Here is a 16,105-nt window from a genome sequence, read left to right on the forward strand (position 1 = left end):
AAGTGTCAACTATAAGCAAAATAAAGAGCTCTCATCCTTCTCTCAAAGTCTGAGCCGGTTACCATGGAGACAGATATCATTCCGTACTTGACGTTTCTCATAGAAAAGCCTGCTTTCACATTTTCATCTGCATCCATAGCGACACTTGATATTGTCCATGCTATTTGGAAAGCCCTAAGTATCCATAGCGACACCATCCAGGTTGTGTATGTGTGTGTGTGGATCAGAGTGATGAGTTTAGGCACAGAATACCTCAGATCATGTCCAACAGTGTCTGGTCAAGAGGTTAAGCACTAAAGCACCTCACATTCACTCATTCCATCACGTCCCCCCCAGAGCCATATATTTAGATGTAAATACATGACTCTGGGTCCTCTACTGATTGTTCAGTGAGTAAACCATTCAAACTAATCTGATCCTAATGAACAAATGTGAACAAAACATGACCTCATAGAATCACTCTATAGTACCAATCCCACACTACTCTGTTCTATCTTATACATTGGGTAAATCACAACTGGATACCTGTATCTATTTCTATTCTTCATAAGTGCCATGTGATTAAGCTAAGGTACAGGGTCAGAAAACTTATGCACATGGTTGCAATGTTTTATCCAGCTGACTTTATTGTTGGTCTCAGTTCATTAACCATTGATGTCTGAAATGTCCTTCACTTGCACATTGTGCTATTTCTGTGATCACTAAAAGACCTTGTCAAAATGATAGCCATTATCCCACAGAGATTCAATGGTCACACAACATCACATCAGCTGTGTGTGTTGTTGACCACCCAGAATGAGAAGAACTGTGTCAAGTGACACTACCATGGGTAGTTGATTTACTTTTGCTCAAGTGGAAAAGTTCCCAGATTTAAAAAGTTGAACTGAGCATATTACATATTTTTTAATAATCTATATCACTCTGTTGTATTTCACTGGCTATTCAATATGCTTCAATATGCTTCAATATGCTAACTTCACAATCACTCTTTTTTTAAATGCATAGATAGCAGACATATTTCATCTCATGACCCCCAAATAACATGTGTCCACCAACATTTCATTTTAAAACCATATGCTAGGTTAGGCTATTTTTGCTTTGACAAATTACAAGGAATATTTCGCTAGTAGCTATTTCTCCACTGTCTTTCTTCCTCGACTGGGATGGAAGACTCGGGCCAACTCTTTTCTCTGTATATATCAATGATGTCGCTCTTGCTGCGTGCGATTCCCTGATCCACCTCTACACAGACGTCACCATTCTGTATACCTCTGGCCCTTCCTTGGACACTGTGCTATCTAACCTCCAAACGAGCTTCAATGCCATACAACACTCCGTCCGTGGCCTCCAATTGCTCTTAAACGCTAGTAAAACCAAATGCATGCTTTTCAACCGTTCGCTGCCTGCACCCGCACGCCCGACTAGCATCACCACCCTGGATGGTTCCGACCTAGAATATGTGGACATCTATAAGTACCTAGGTGTCTGGCTACACTGTAAACTCTCCTATCAAACATCTCCAATCCAAAATCAAATCTAGAATCGGCTTTCTATTTCGCAACAAAGCCTCCTTCACTCACGTCGCCAAACTTACCCTAGTAAAATCGACTTTGGCGATGTCATCTACAAAATGGCTTCCAATACTCTACTCAGCAAACTGGATGCAGTTTATCACAGTGCCATCCGCTTTGTTACTAAAGCACCTTATACCACCCACCACTGCGACCTGTATGCTCTAGTTGGCTGGCCCTCGCTACATATTCGTCGCCAGACCCACTGGCTCCAGGTCATCTACAAGTCCATGCTAGGTAAAGCTCCGCCTTATCTTAGTTCACTGGTCACGATGGCAACACCCACCTGTAGCACGCGCTCCAGCAGGTGTATCTCACTGATCATCCCTAAAGCCAACACCTCATTTGTCCGCCTTTCCATCCAGTTCTCTACTGCCTGTGACTGGAACAAATTGCAAAAATCGTTGAAGTTGGAGACTTTTATCTCCCTCACCAACTTTAAACATCTGCTATCTGAGCAGCTAACTCAATCGCTGCAGCTGTACATAGTCCATCGGTAAATAGCCCACCCAATTTACCTACCTCATCCCCATACTGTTTTTATTTATTTACTTTTCTGCTCTTTTGCACACCAGTATCTCTACCTGCACATGACCATCTGATCATTTATCACTACAGTGTTAATCTGCTAAATTGTAATTATTCGCCTACCTCCTCATGCCTTTTGCACACAATGTATATAGACTCTTTTTTTCTTTTTTTTCTTTTTTTCTACTGTGTTATTGACTTGTTTATTGTTTACTCCATGTGTAACTCTGTGTTGTCTGTTCACACTGCTATGCTTTATCTTGGCCAGGTCGCAGTTGTAAATGAGAACTTGTTCTCAACAGCCTACCTGGTTAAATAAAGGTTAAATAAAAAAATAAAAAATAAAACATTTGAAGCAAACACAGTCATATTTAGTTTTTTTCAAAGATGCAGCCCTACTTGTGCGTCAAACGGCACGTCACACTGATAATGGCCATCCATGGAACTGTGGTATTGTTGTGGAAGATGCACTGTCTAGGCCTATGGAACGAGTTTGTGGGTATTCAGAATAAAATTGGCACATCAAATATAGGTAATGTAATTACATTTTATTCAAATATTCAACCCCTTATTATAACTTAAATATGATGGTGATGTAGGGCTATAGTGAGTAGCCTATTCCCACCTATTTTTCCGAATATGTGTACATGATAAGCATGCAAATTGAAAGCTGTTGAATTAAATAGTCCAAAAACTGATAAATGTTGATAAACTGTCAGCCATACATATCACTGTCTCGAGCGTCTTAACCATCTCCCTTTAAAAGCAATTCCAGTGATGGCTGGCAGAGATGCGCTCGTACACAGCCATAATCGATAGACGAATGCAGGTACCCTGCCTCCATGCACAAGCACTCTGTCGCGCAACTTGGTCTCAGAGAACGTTGTATTATTCTGTACGTAAATCCGAAGTTTATTAATTTGTGGATGTCCACCATCCATTTCGTATATGTTAAGAATTAAAATTGGTATGGTATGTTACGATTTGAAATTTGTCTGATATGTTACGAATTTGCAATACATATGTTCTGTTGTGAATTTCAATTTGAAATGGCTAATGTTAGCTAGGCTAGGGGTTAGGGTTAGGTTAAGGTTCGGGTTAGGAGAAAGGTTAAAGGGTTAAGGTTATGGGAAGGATTAACTAACATGCTAAGTAGTTGCAAAGTAGCAAACAAGTAGTAAGTAGGTGCAACATTTCTAATTAGTAAAACATCTAAAGTTGTTCATGATGAAATTCGAAGGCGTAACCTTTGGGTTGCTAGACGTTTGCATTATATGACCACCCAGCCACCCCAACCAACTACCCTCCTTTCGTTTGAAGTAAATGTCTTATTTAAACACACCAAACATAACATATCATATTTATTCGATTGTCCCGGATTTACATTCACTATGTTACGTCTAGTCTATGAGAACAGGCTGTGTCGCTACATCGCCACGCATTCTGACTCCACGGTGCTGTCTCTCTTATTTCGATCTCCATCAGTACTACGTATGAAGAAGAATCACCACGACAACGGTTTGCTCCTCAAAACATCTGGAGCACAACGTTTGACCATGCAGAGACAGTCGCTCTGCCCCTAAGAAAGAGACGAGAGAGGCAGCACCAGGACCGAGCACTTGACACCTTGCTTCACGGCATCGATATGCAGTAGTGTGATACCAATTCTGCGGAGACAGGGATTGCGCATTCGTGATCAACTGTAGTCTCATTCGTGGTGCCAAACTGATTCATTTGGCTATAGGGTGGGGGTGGGGGGTGGGAGGCGGGGGGATTCATAATATCCAGATTTGATCAATAGCCTACGGTACTGTGTGATATCGTTGGACCTGCGATGGGCTACAACGTATGGGGATATGGAATGGCTCGCTCGGGAATCTTTATCGTGTTGATGGGGTTGTGGAGGTTTAGCTCTGCTTGCCCTGCATCCTGCACTTGCAGCATCTCAAGGCTTGTTTGTATCGATCCTGACCCAGGGATCGAGGATTTCCCTATCCTTACGTTAGATGACATGGAAATGGACATCAACATCACCGATATGTAAGTAAAATGAATGGCTACACCATTGTAGACATGGTGAAGCCTACAATGAACTGCACAATAGTATAAATGTTAACGTTTTTAAGCACACCAATGTCAGATTGCTAAAACAAATACATAATAAAAGGGGTGTCTACTATGCCATGCAGGCTGTTAAACTCTCATGTTTCTCAGTTTTGTATGGGAACAACAAGCAACAACAAGCAAATATAATAGTGTGGGATAATTATCATGCAAAGGAGAGTTTTGTGCTTGTGACTGAGTGTGTGTGACTGTGTGTGTGAGCTTGCGTGTCGGGTGGTGTGGGTGCGCGCTGTTTGGAATATTTGAATTCGGGTATTTTCCTCTAGAAACCAGGCCCATGCAGTGATAGTGGAAATTATATTATGGAGGATTATGGCACGATGTCTGCCGTGGCCCCAAAATACAGGGACTGTGGGAAGAACGAAAAAAAACACGACGGAAAAATGTCAGATAATATTATGGACTCGAATCTATGTCGCCCCAACAAAATACCCAACGTAGCAATGGACTATGGAGTGGTTCTTGTCAATATCAAACAGGTACAGTGCCTTCAGAAAGTATTCAGACCCCTTGACTTTTTCCAAATTTTGTTACGTTACAGCCTTATTTGAAAATGAATTAAATATATGTTTTTCTTCAGAAATCTACACACAATACCCCATAATGACAAAGCAAAAACAGGTTTTTAGAAATGTATACACATTTATTAAAACGTATAATAGAAAGAAATACCTTATATGTATTCCGTCCCATTTCTATGAGACTTGAAATTGAGCTCAGGTGCATCCTGTTTCCATTGATAATTCTTTAGATGTTTCTACAACTTGATTGGAGCCCACCTGTAGTAAATGCAATTGATTGGGCATGATTTGGAAAGGCACACACCTGTCTATATAAGGTCCCACATTTGGCAGTGCATGTCAGAGCAAAAACCAAGCCATGAGGTCGAAGGAATTGTCCGCAGAGCGCTGAGACAGGATTGTGTCAAGGCACAGATCTGGGGAAGGGTACCAAACAATGTCTGCAGTATTGAAGGCCCCCAAGAACAGTGGCTTCATCATTCTCAAATGAAAGAAATTTGGAACCACCAAGACTCTTCCTAGAGCTAGCTGGCTGTCTGGCCAAACTGAGCAATTGGGGGAGAAGGGCCTTGGTCAGGGAGGTGACCAAGAACCCAATGGTCACTCTGACAGAGCTACAGAGTTCCTCTGTGGAGATGGGAGAACCTTCCAGAAGGTCAACCATCTCTGCAGCACTCCACCAATCAGGCCTTTATGGAAGAGTGGCCAGACAGAAGCCACTCATCAGTAAAAGGCACATGACAGCCTGCTTGGAGTTTGCCAAAAGGCACCTAAAGACTTTCAGGCCATGAGAAACAAGATTCTCAGCTCTAAGGAAACCAAGATTGAACTCTTTGGCCTGAATGCCAAGCATCACATCTGGAGGAAACCTGGTACCATTCCTACGTGATGCATGGTGGTGGCAGCATCATGCTGTGGGATGTTTTTCAGCAGCAGGAACTGGGAGATTAGTCAGGATCGAAGCAAAGATGAACGGAGCAAAGTACAGAGAGACCCTTGATGTAAACCTGCTCCAGAGTGCTCAGGACCTCAGACTGGGGCAAAGATTCACCTTCCAACAGGACAACGACCCAATGCACACAGCCAAGACAACCCAGGACGGGCTTCGGGACAATTCTCTGAATGTCCTTGAGTGGCCCAGCAATAGCCCGGCATTGAACCTGATCGAACATCTCTGGAGAGACCTGAAAATAGCTGTGCAGCGAGGCTCCCCATCCAACCTGACAGAGCTTGATAGGATCTGCAGATAAGAATGGGAGAAACTCCCCTAATACAGGTGTGCCAAGCTTGTAGTGTCATACCCAAGAAGACTCAAGGCTGTAATCACTGCCAACGATGCTTCAACAAAGTACAGAGTAAATGGTCTGAATACTTAAGTCATTTTTTTTTTTTTACATTACATTTATAAAAACATGTTTTTGCGTTTTCATTATGGGGTATTGTGTGTAGATGGACGAGGAAAAATGTCAAGGGGTCTGAATACTTTCCGATGGCAGTGTATGTAGCTCAAGGTCACAGTAGTATGTGTATAAGACAGTTTGCTTGCCATTTATTAAGCTTAGGCCACAATTTTTTTAATTGCCAGAGGTGCACGGGGTGAGGTCTGTGTAGAGAAGATAGTCTATAGTCCTTACCACTGAAAGTTGTTGGTGATAGTGAATTGTATCAGGCTTGTTATTGCAGCATATGTAGGCCTGTAGATTTGCCATATTTCAGTACAGTATGTCTAAACAATACATGTATATTCATGCTCATATCATTCTCAGAGTAAGATGTAGCCTAGTGTAGAGTACTGTAGATTAGTGTGCCTGTCACGTACATGGCTCCTAAACAAATCCAGATAGTGAGCAAACTATCGACACCAGCGTGCAGGTGCCAAACATCTAGACAGGGTGGTGTTTTATTTAACTGTCTTGTCCGAGACCCTGTCCACCTTCCTTACTTTAATCAAAGGAAAACCTTCATTGATGACGGTCTACTGGCATGTCACCTTGGCATACAAGGCATTCTCATTAAAGATTGAAAATGTAACATCTAGTTCATTCTAAACCACCATCACCCATCCAGGAGTTGTGTACTCTAGCATAAAGATGTATATATCATCTTAGCTGTTCTAGTCAGTAGATAAAGTATTTGGAGGAGTGTCTGAAGAGACACCAGTTTCTACCACTATCAAAACAGTTCAGAATCCTGTAAAACTGCCCAACGTGGGCATGATGGCCAAATACTCAGATATTTCCATATGTTTGAAAATACTATCCATCTATTGTCCCTGTATATCATCAGACACTAAATGCCTAAATATGGCTTGAGAAGTACTTGTTAAACCTTGGTGAAGGTCTATTGACCAACACGTTGGTTTACCATACATTGTGGACCATACAAGAATGTCAGTGTGTTGGAGTTTCTTTATGAAGAATTTTGAAAGGGAGTGCTATTTAAAATACTAATTTAGGGACAAGAACATGTGAATGTACTTTATTTGTAATAATACTAATTTGTTGTATTTCAATTTTACAGATACATTGCAAATCAAAATCGACTATTTGACATTAATGATAACAGCTTGAAGTACTACTCGAATCTCAGAAATCTGTAAGTATTAGTACTACTCAAATGTTAATGTCATTACCCAGACTATTAGCATGTTATGGAATATGTCATGGCCAAAAGTTTTGAGAATGACACAAATATGAATTTCCACAAAGTTTGCTGCTTCATACTATGGAATACTGAAGTATAATTACAAGCATGTCATAAGTGTCAAAGGCAAGGTGCTCCATCATGCTGGAAAAGGCATTGTCCGTCACCATGGTTGGGAGAAGTTGCTCTCGGGGGATGTATTGCTACCATTCTTTATTCATGGCTGTGTTCTTAGGCAAAATAGTGAGTGAGCCCACTCCCTTGGCTGAGAAGCAACCCCACACATGAATGGTCTCAGGATGCTTTACTGTTGGCTACTGATGGTAGCGCCCACCTTGTCTTCTCCGGACAAGCTTTTTTCCGGATGCCCCAAACAATCGAAAAGGAGATTCATCAGAGGAAATTACTTTACCTCAGTCCTCAACAGTCCAATCCCTGTACCTTTTGCAGAATATCAGTCTGTCCCTGATGTTTTTCCTGGAGAGAAGTGGCTTCTTTGCTGCCCTTCTTGACACCAGGCCATCCTCCAAAAGTCTACGCCTCACTGTGCGTGCAGATGCACTCACACCTGCCTGCTGCCATTCCTGAGCAAGCTCTGTACTGGTGGTGCCCCGATCCCACAGCTGAATCAACTTTAGGAGACAGTCCTGGCACTTGCTGGACTTTCTTGGGCGCCCTGAAGCCTTCTTCACAACAATTGAACCGCTCTCCTTGAAGTTCTTGATGATCCAATAAATGGTTGATTTAGGTGCAATCTTACTGGCAGCAATATCCTTGCCCATGAAGCCCTTTTTGTGCAAAGCAATGATGACGGCACGTGTTTCCTTGCAGGTAACCATGGCTGACAGAGGAAGAACAATGATTCCAAGCACCACCCTGTTTTTGAAGCTTCCAGTCTGTTATTCGAATTCAATCAGCATGACAGAGTGATCTCCAGCCTTGTCCTCATCAACTCTCACACCTGTGTTAACGAGAGAATCACTGGCATGATGTCAGCTGGTCCTTTTGTGGCAGGGCTGAAATGCAGTGGAAATGTTTTTTGGGGATTCAGTTAATTTTCATGGCAAAAGGGGACTTTGCAAATAATTGCAATTCATCTGATCACTCTTCATAACATTCTGGAGGATATGCAAATTGCCATCATACAAACGGAGGAGGTGGACTTTGTAAATTAATATTTGTGTCATTCTCAAACCTTTTAGCCACAAATGTAGAGTAGGTTATGCTGAACTTTGTTAATGTGTAACTGACTTTTAAAAAGTTCTCTCTTTCTAAATCTCCCTCTCTGAACCAGAACTGTGACAAATACGGGACTGACTTCTATCTCATCAGAAGCCTTTTTCAACAATACAAGACTTCAATATCTGTAAGTACTGTAGTCTTTGATTGATCCTCTGTTTGGTGTTTTTCTTCTCATCCTTCTCCTCACAGATATAGTTCATGTACTCTCAAAAAGAAAATCTAGGGGCCACAAGCCAGTCAAAAACAATTAAGCCAAGTTCATATTATAGGGAAGTAGATTTGTACTATTTACCTCACACTGAAGTCATGGCTTCTAGTTGTATGGTAATTTTGGTCCAAATCTGCATGGATTGGCATGATGATGTATAGTCGAAGGAGTTGGCTCAAGCACATAGCGATCTGGGACCAGGGCATGGTAAGGCTCATGGCTGGGTAACAGGACAACACGCTCAGCAAACAGTGAGGAACATTGTGTTTAACTGAGCTGTGTGATCACTGCCAATAGAGATCCTATTAAATTACTAGAGGAGCTACTGTATGTCATTAAACCAAAAAAGTTCCAGAATAGGGTGAAAATGGCAGCCATATTGGTCAGGAAGAAATCCAAACCAGTCTATTTGGAATGAATGGCAGTAGAGGCATAATCCTGATTTTACTTATGCAGGAAAGGAAAATAAAAGTAAGACATGATATATAAGAAATGGTGTAATATAATTATTGTCAACCTAAAAGTGTAATGTAATTATAAATGCAGTTTATATGGGTTATATACCAATTTTCTATATAGATAGCCTCTAAAAATATGTAAACAGGCCATAAATGTCTACATTTTTGTTTTCTTGGAAAGCTGAGTGCGATTATATGATGCAATGTCAGTACTTGTTGCATTTACAACTTGTCTAAATCAGATTTCAGCCTGTGTATGACTGTGGATTGACTGCATTGTTTGATTGGAATGTTGGCGTATTGGCAGTTAATTCATTAAAATGTATGGAATCGGCCTCCCGGGTGGCGCAATGGTTAAGGGCGCTGTACTGCAGCGCCAGCTGTGCCACCAGAGACTCTGGGTTCGCGCCCAGGCTCTGTCATAACCGGCCGCAACCGGGAGGTCCGTGGGGCGACGCACAATTGGCCTAGCGTGGTTAGGGAGGGTTTGGCCGGTAGGGAAATCCTTGTCTCATTGAGCACCAGCGACTCCTGTGGCGGGCCGGGCGCAGTGCGCGCTAACCAAGGTTGCCAGGTGCACGGTGCACCTCTGACACATTGGTGCAGCTGGCTTCCGGGTTGGATGGCGCTGTGTTAAAACCTGTTAGATCTACCCCCCCCTTTTTTGAAAATTCTGTTAAAAATCGCGCAACTTTTCAGCGTCCTGCTACTCATGCCAGGAATATAGTATATGCATATGATTAGTATGTGTGGATAGAAAACACTCTGAAGTTTATAAAACTGGTTAAATCACGGCTGTGACTATAACAGAGCGTGTGTTTCATTGAAAAACGCAAGAAAAACTGCTCTCTGAAAGCAAAAAATAATTTCCATAAGTCACTTCCACCAGTTGTTAAAGGACAACAGAATTTAATGGGAATTTGCCTGCACCGTCTACAAATTCCGCACGATGGCGCCATTGTACTAATTTTCAATCGAATTAATTGTTGGAAAATCCATCTGTCTGACCCCAAGTTCTCCAGTCTTCACCCGGATGCAGTTCAGAGAGAGATCAGATTGCATTGTTTTTGAAGTGAGGACCTATTGAAGAGACATCGCCCTGTAATCGTTTTGATAGATTATAAACGTTTACTAATACCTAAAGTTGGATTACAAAAGGATTTCGAAGTGTTTTGTGAAAGTTTATCGTCGACTTTTTTAATTTTAAAAAATTACGCAGCGTTTAAAAACGATGAATTTTTCTGAATGACACTACTTCTATACAAAGCTATTTTGGGTATATATGGACCGATTTAAACGAAAAAAAGACCCAATAGTGATGTTTATGGGGCATATAGGAGTGCCAAGAAAGAAGCTCGTCTAAGGTAATGAATGTTTTATATTTTATTTCTGCGTTTTGGGTAGCGCCGTCTATCGCAAAATCTGTTGTTTACGTGTCGAGCTGGCATTTTGGGGGGTGCATGCTATCAGATAATAGCTTCTGATGCTTTCGCCGAAAAGCATTTTAAAAATCTGACTTGCTGGCTAGGTTCACAACGAGTGTAGCTTTAATTTAATACCCTGCTTGTGAATTTTGATCAAGGTTTGAGTTTTAACGAGTACATTTAGCATTTAGCGTAGCGCATTTGCATTTCCAGGTGCCTACTTGGGACATGTGCGTCTCAAGTAGATTCAAGAAGTTAAGAAGCAGTGTGGCTTGGTTGGGTTGTGTATCGGAGGACGCATGACTTTCAACCTTCGTCTCTCCCGAGCCCGTACGGGAGTTGTAGCGATGAGACAACATACTACAACAATTGGGGAGAAAAAAAGGGGTAAAATAAAAAGAATAAAAAATGCATGGAATCATTGGGAACCCGAGTGGTGCGGTCTATGGCACTGTATCTCAGTGCAAGAGGCATCACCACAGTCCTTGGTTTGAATCCAGGCTGTATCACATCCGGCCGTGAGTCTCATAGGGCGGCGCACAATTGGCCCAGCGTTTTCCGGGTTTGACCGGGGTAGGCCGTCATTGTAAATAAGAATTTGTTTTTAACTGACTTGCCTGGTTAAATATATGTATCTTTTTTAATTCCTCTAAAAGGATCTGGCTACAGTGTGGATAAATTCTTAAAATTCATTATTTTACACAGGGGTTGGGGAACAGAAGCAAAAACCTGAAAATAAAGGAAGGAACAGAATCAGAAAAGGGAACGAAAGTGCTCTATACTGTTCCCGGAACAGAACCGTCATTTGAAAAGCATGGGAACCAGTTAATAACTTTATTTTATGTTCTGGGCATTTTTTTTCTTCAGTCCCACAAATAATGCAACAAGGCGCCCATGCCAAAGCCCTCATTCCGTCACACATAAACGTATTCCAGTATCTGCCTGCCAGCTGTACATCTTTGCATATATGTGTGTGTGTAGGCAACGTGCCCCTCTCCCTCTGAAGTATAGGCTACTGTAGCCTACTGATGGCATTACAAGCGTGATTAAGAAATTAGAGAGGGATTTTTAATTGGAGAAGAATGGATGAACCTTTTCAGTGCTAGTTGCGTATACTATAGTATTCACATTTCACATTGGATTAATTAACTACAAAAAGGTAAGACTTTAGAAGCTTTTAATTTAGAAGGTTTTTAATTCTGATGCCGCTCTACACACACAAGCATGTTCGCTAGCTAGCTAGCACTGGTCCAACTCTCAGAGGTTCAAAGGCATTCAATGTTCCTCCAAAGAAGCCACTCTTTCGTAGGTATAATACTGTGGCCCTCAATTCAGATAATGCATGTCATACCAAGATGGCCAGTATTTCAAGCCCCCCACCCCCCTGGAACAGTGGAATGGAACAAAAAAATAATGGTTCTGTTCAGAATGAAACTAATGGTAAATAGTTTTGGTTACAACCCCTTACACTATATCTTATCAAATCACTGGCAAACCACGGTTGACCAACTCCCTGACCAAAATGGCTGACCTTTATCCCATCATTAGAAGGTTCAAGTCCATTCTAGTATTCTAATTACTAAATCTATGTTACTGCCAATCAAGGGAATAATTCTAATCAGTAGGAGAGGCGTAAGAGAGGAAGGAGTCCTGTCCGCACAATGCAAAGATAATGGCTGGACCGTACTTTTTCCATGCATAGTTAAACTGTACAAGGTGCAACATTTGAAAGGTGATAGAGCAAATAAAGCAAGCGTTCCAACATCACATACTGTTTTGTTGTAACGACACACTGGTTATATAAATTGATTGTATTACAGTATTTATGTTTGACCTACATGAGTTGTTTCATTGTAACCTTTATGATGTATTACTTTGACTTGTAGGAATCTGAGAGACAATAACTTGTCAACACTGTCCTGGAGGACATTCATAAACTTAAACATGACATCTTTGTAAGTACCTATCTCTATTTACTATGTTATGGGACTTATGTTATAGATAAAATGCCAATAAATATGTGATAGGAAGTATTTGAGCGTACTGTGTGTGTGTGTGTGTGTTAATGCTCAGTTTTTCCCCCTCTAGTCCTCTCCTGTCTGGTAACCCTCTGGAGTGTGTATGTGAGAACATGTGGATCAAACTGAGGCTGCAAGAGGACATTGACAGTTCAGAAAGTCAACAGCTGAAATGCATAGACGACCTTGGAGTGAGGAGGGCCATCTCCAGATTAATTCTCCCTGAATGTGGTAATGCCAGAGAGAGAGAGAGAGAGAGAGAGAGAGAGAGAGAGAGAGAGAGAGAGAGAGAGAGAGAGAGAGAGAGAGAGAGAGAGAGAGAGAGAGAGAGAGAGAGAGAGAGAGAGAGAGAGAGAGAGAGAGAGAGAGAGAGAGAGAGAGAGAGAGAGAGAGAGAGAGAGAGAGAGAGAGAGAGAGAGAGAGAGAGAGAGAGAGAGAGAGAGAGAGAGAGAGAGAGAGAGAGAGAGAGAGAGAGAGAGAGAGAGAGAGAGAGAGAGAGAGAGAGAGAGAGAGAGAGAGAGAGAGAGAGAGAGAACTCTGGACCACCTATACTCCACACATGGAGACACATACAAAGCTCTCCCTCACCCTCCATTTGGCAAATCTGACCATAATTATATCCTCCTGATTCCTGCTTACATGCAAGATATAAATCAGGAAGCACCAGTGACTATGCTTGAGGCAAATAACACTGAAACATGCATGAGAGCACCAACTGTTCCAGAAGACTTTGTGATCACGTTCTGCGCAGCCGATGTGAGTAAGACATTTCAACAGGTCAACATTCACAAGGCCGCAGTGCCAGACGGATTACTAGGATGTGTACCGCGAGCATGCGCTGACCAACTGGCACGTGTCTTCACTGACATTTTCAACCTCTCCCTGGCCGAGTCTGTAATACCAACCTGTTTTAAGCAGACCAGCATAGTCCCTGTGCTCAAGAAGACTAAGGTAACCTGCCTAAATGACTACCAACCTGTAGTCTGTAGCCATGAAGTGCCTTGAAAGGCTGGTCATGGCTCACATCAACACCATCATCCTGGAAACCCTAGACCCACTCCAATTTGCATATCACCCCAACAGATCCACAGATGATGCAATCTCCATTGCACTCCACACTGCCCTTTCCCACCTGGACAAAAGGAATACCTACGTGAGAATGCTATTCATTGACTACAGCTCAGCGTTCAACACCATAGTGCCCTCAAAGCACATCAATAAGCTAATGACCCTGGGACTAAACACCTCCCTCTGCAACTGGATCCTGGACTTCCTAACGGGCCGCCCCCAGGTGGTAAGGGTAGGTAACAACCCATCCGCCACACTGATCCTCAACACGGGTGCCACTCAGGGGTGCGTGCTCAGTCGCCTCCTGTACTCCCTATTCACACATGACTGCACGGCCAGGCACGACTCCAACACCATCATTACATTTGCCGATGACACAACAGTGGTAGGCCTGATCACCAACAATGACGAGACAGCCTATAGGGAGGATGTCAGAGAGCTGGCCGGGTGATGCCAGGACAACAACCTCTCCCTCAACGTGATCAAGACAAAGGAGATGATTGTGGACTACAGGAAAAAGAGGACCGAGCATGCCCCCATTCTCATTGACGGGGCTGCATTGGAGCAGGTTGAGAGCTTCAAGTTCCTTGGTGTCCACATCGCCAACAAACTAACATGGTCCAAGCACACCAAGACAGTCGTGAAGAGGGCATGATGAAACCTCTTTCCCCTCAGGAGACTGAAAAGATTTGGCATGGGTCCTCAGATCCTCAAAAGGTTCTACAGCTGCACCATCGAGAGCATCCTGACTGGTTGCATCACTGCCTGGTATGGCAACTGCTCGGCCTCTGACCACAAGGCACTACAGAAGGTAGTGCTTACGGCCCAGTACATCACTGGGGCCAAGCTTCCTGCCATCCAGGACCTTTATACCAGGCGGTGTCAGAGGATGGCCCAAAAAATTGTCAAAGACTCCAGCCACCCTAGTCATAGACTGTCCTCTCTGCTGCCGCATGGAAAGCGGTACCGGAGCACCAAGTCTAGGTCCAAGAGGCTTCTAAACAGCTTCTACCCACAGGCCATAAGACTCCTGAACATCTAATCAAATGGCTACCCAGACTATTTGCAGTGCCACCCCCTCTTTACACCACTGCTACTCTCTGTTGTCATCTATGCGTAGTCACCTTAATAACTCTACCTATATGTACATACTACCTCAAATAACCGGTGCCCCCACACATTGACTCTGTATCGGTACCCACCTGTGTATAGTCTTGCTTTTGTTATTTCACTGCTGCTCTTTAATTACTTGTTACTTTAATTTCTTATTCTTATCTGTATTTTTTAAAACTGCATTGGTTAGGGGCTTGTAAGTAAGCATTTCACCTGTTGTATTCGGGCATGGGACTAATACATTTTGATTTGATTTGTACAGTAAAACAACGTTGTTAAAAGTACTGTTTACGTTTGTCTCACAGAGGCTCCCGCAGTGGAGGTCAGTCCCTCTATCGTCACAAAGACGGAGGGAAGTGATGTCACAGCAGTGTGCAGTGCAACAGGGTCTCCTGCCCCTGAGATCTCGTGGAATTTGGACACCATCTTCACCAGCTATGAGGTGAGATGATGTTCTTTGTTTTAGTATATTATGAAGGCACAATCCTCTGACTATTACTAGAGCTAGGATGATGAGGCCATGTTGGCATAGAATAACTCCACTCCTGGCTTTATATGTAACTGAACCACATAGCACTACATTTTATTCATTATTTTAAATGGAACTTGTCACAAGTTTTTACATTTCAATACATATATTATGAAAAGCAATATCTAATTGTTTTATAATAATAGCAGTACATTATTCCATACTTTTAGGTGTTTTAGAACTTACAGCATTTAAGATTTGAACTCCAGATTTTTCACTATGATCACAATGATATGTTAACTGTATTTACCATGTATTATATGTAACTATTAATAATACCACTAATTCTTGCGCTAATAATGATAAATGTATTTACAGGTCAATATCTTGGAGCTGGAAAGCAATCTGACACTGTCAGGTCTCTCGCCTTCGGACAACGGCAGAGTGATCACTTGCAATGTGGAGAACGTAGTCGGCCAAACCGAGGCTTACCTACAACTCAACATCCTCTGTAAGGACGTGTTCTGTTGTGTTGAGTACATGTGCCTTTTTCATTTACATTTTATTCTGGCACTGTGGTTGCAAAATGTTAAATGTCATTTTCACGGATGATTCTCCAGTGTTTTTTCCTGGATCGTCTGGTGACTCTGTGTCCTTACTGAAAATAATGTTTCTCACTTCTCCTTTAGTACTGTCCACTATCCCTCAACAATCTGAT

At 42.4% G+C, this 16,105-nt stretch overlaps 1 protein-coding gene across 1 annotated transcript in view; it reads left to right on the top strand.

Moving 5' to 3' along the window:
- Nucleotides 1-3,514: 3,514 nt before the first annotated feature.
- LOC110537044 (BDNF/NT-3 growth factors receptor) overlaps nt 3,515-16,105 on the top strand; it is a 28,892-nt gene continuing 16,301 nt past the window's right edge. Inside the window, exons 1-7 of the mRNA XM_036937025.2 lie at nt 3,515-4,139; nt 7,265-7,339; nt 8,682-8,753; nt 12,606-12,674; nt 12,808-12,968; nt 15,224-15,360; nt 15,766-15,898. Coding sequence (XP_036792920.1) covers nt 3,934-4,139; nt 7,265-7,339; nt 8,682-8,753; nt 12,606-12,674; nt 12,808-12,968; nt 15,224-15,360; nt 15,766-15,898 — 853 coding nt within the window. The 5' untranslated portion in view covers nt 3,515-3,933. The remainder of the gene's footprint in view (nt 4,140-7,264; nt 7,340-8,681; nt 8,754-12,605; nt 12,675-12,807; nt 12,969-15,223; nt 15,361-15,765; nt 15,899-16,105) is intronic.

This window comes from Oncorhynchus mykiss, chromosome 12, assembly GCF_057628025.1.
Source record: "Oncorhynchus mykiss isolate SJ-2025 chromosome 12, ASM5762802v1, whole genome shotgun sequence".
In the NCBI taxonomy this organism is placed as follows: domain Eukaryota; kingdom Metazoa; phylum Chordata; class Actinopteri; order Salmoniformes; family Salmonidae; genus Oncorhynchus; species Oncorhynchus mykiss.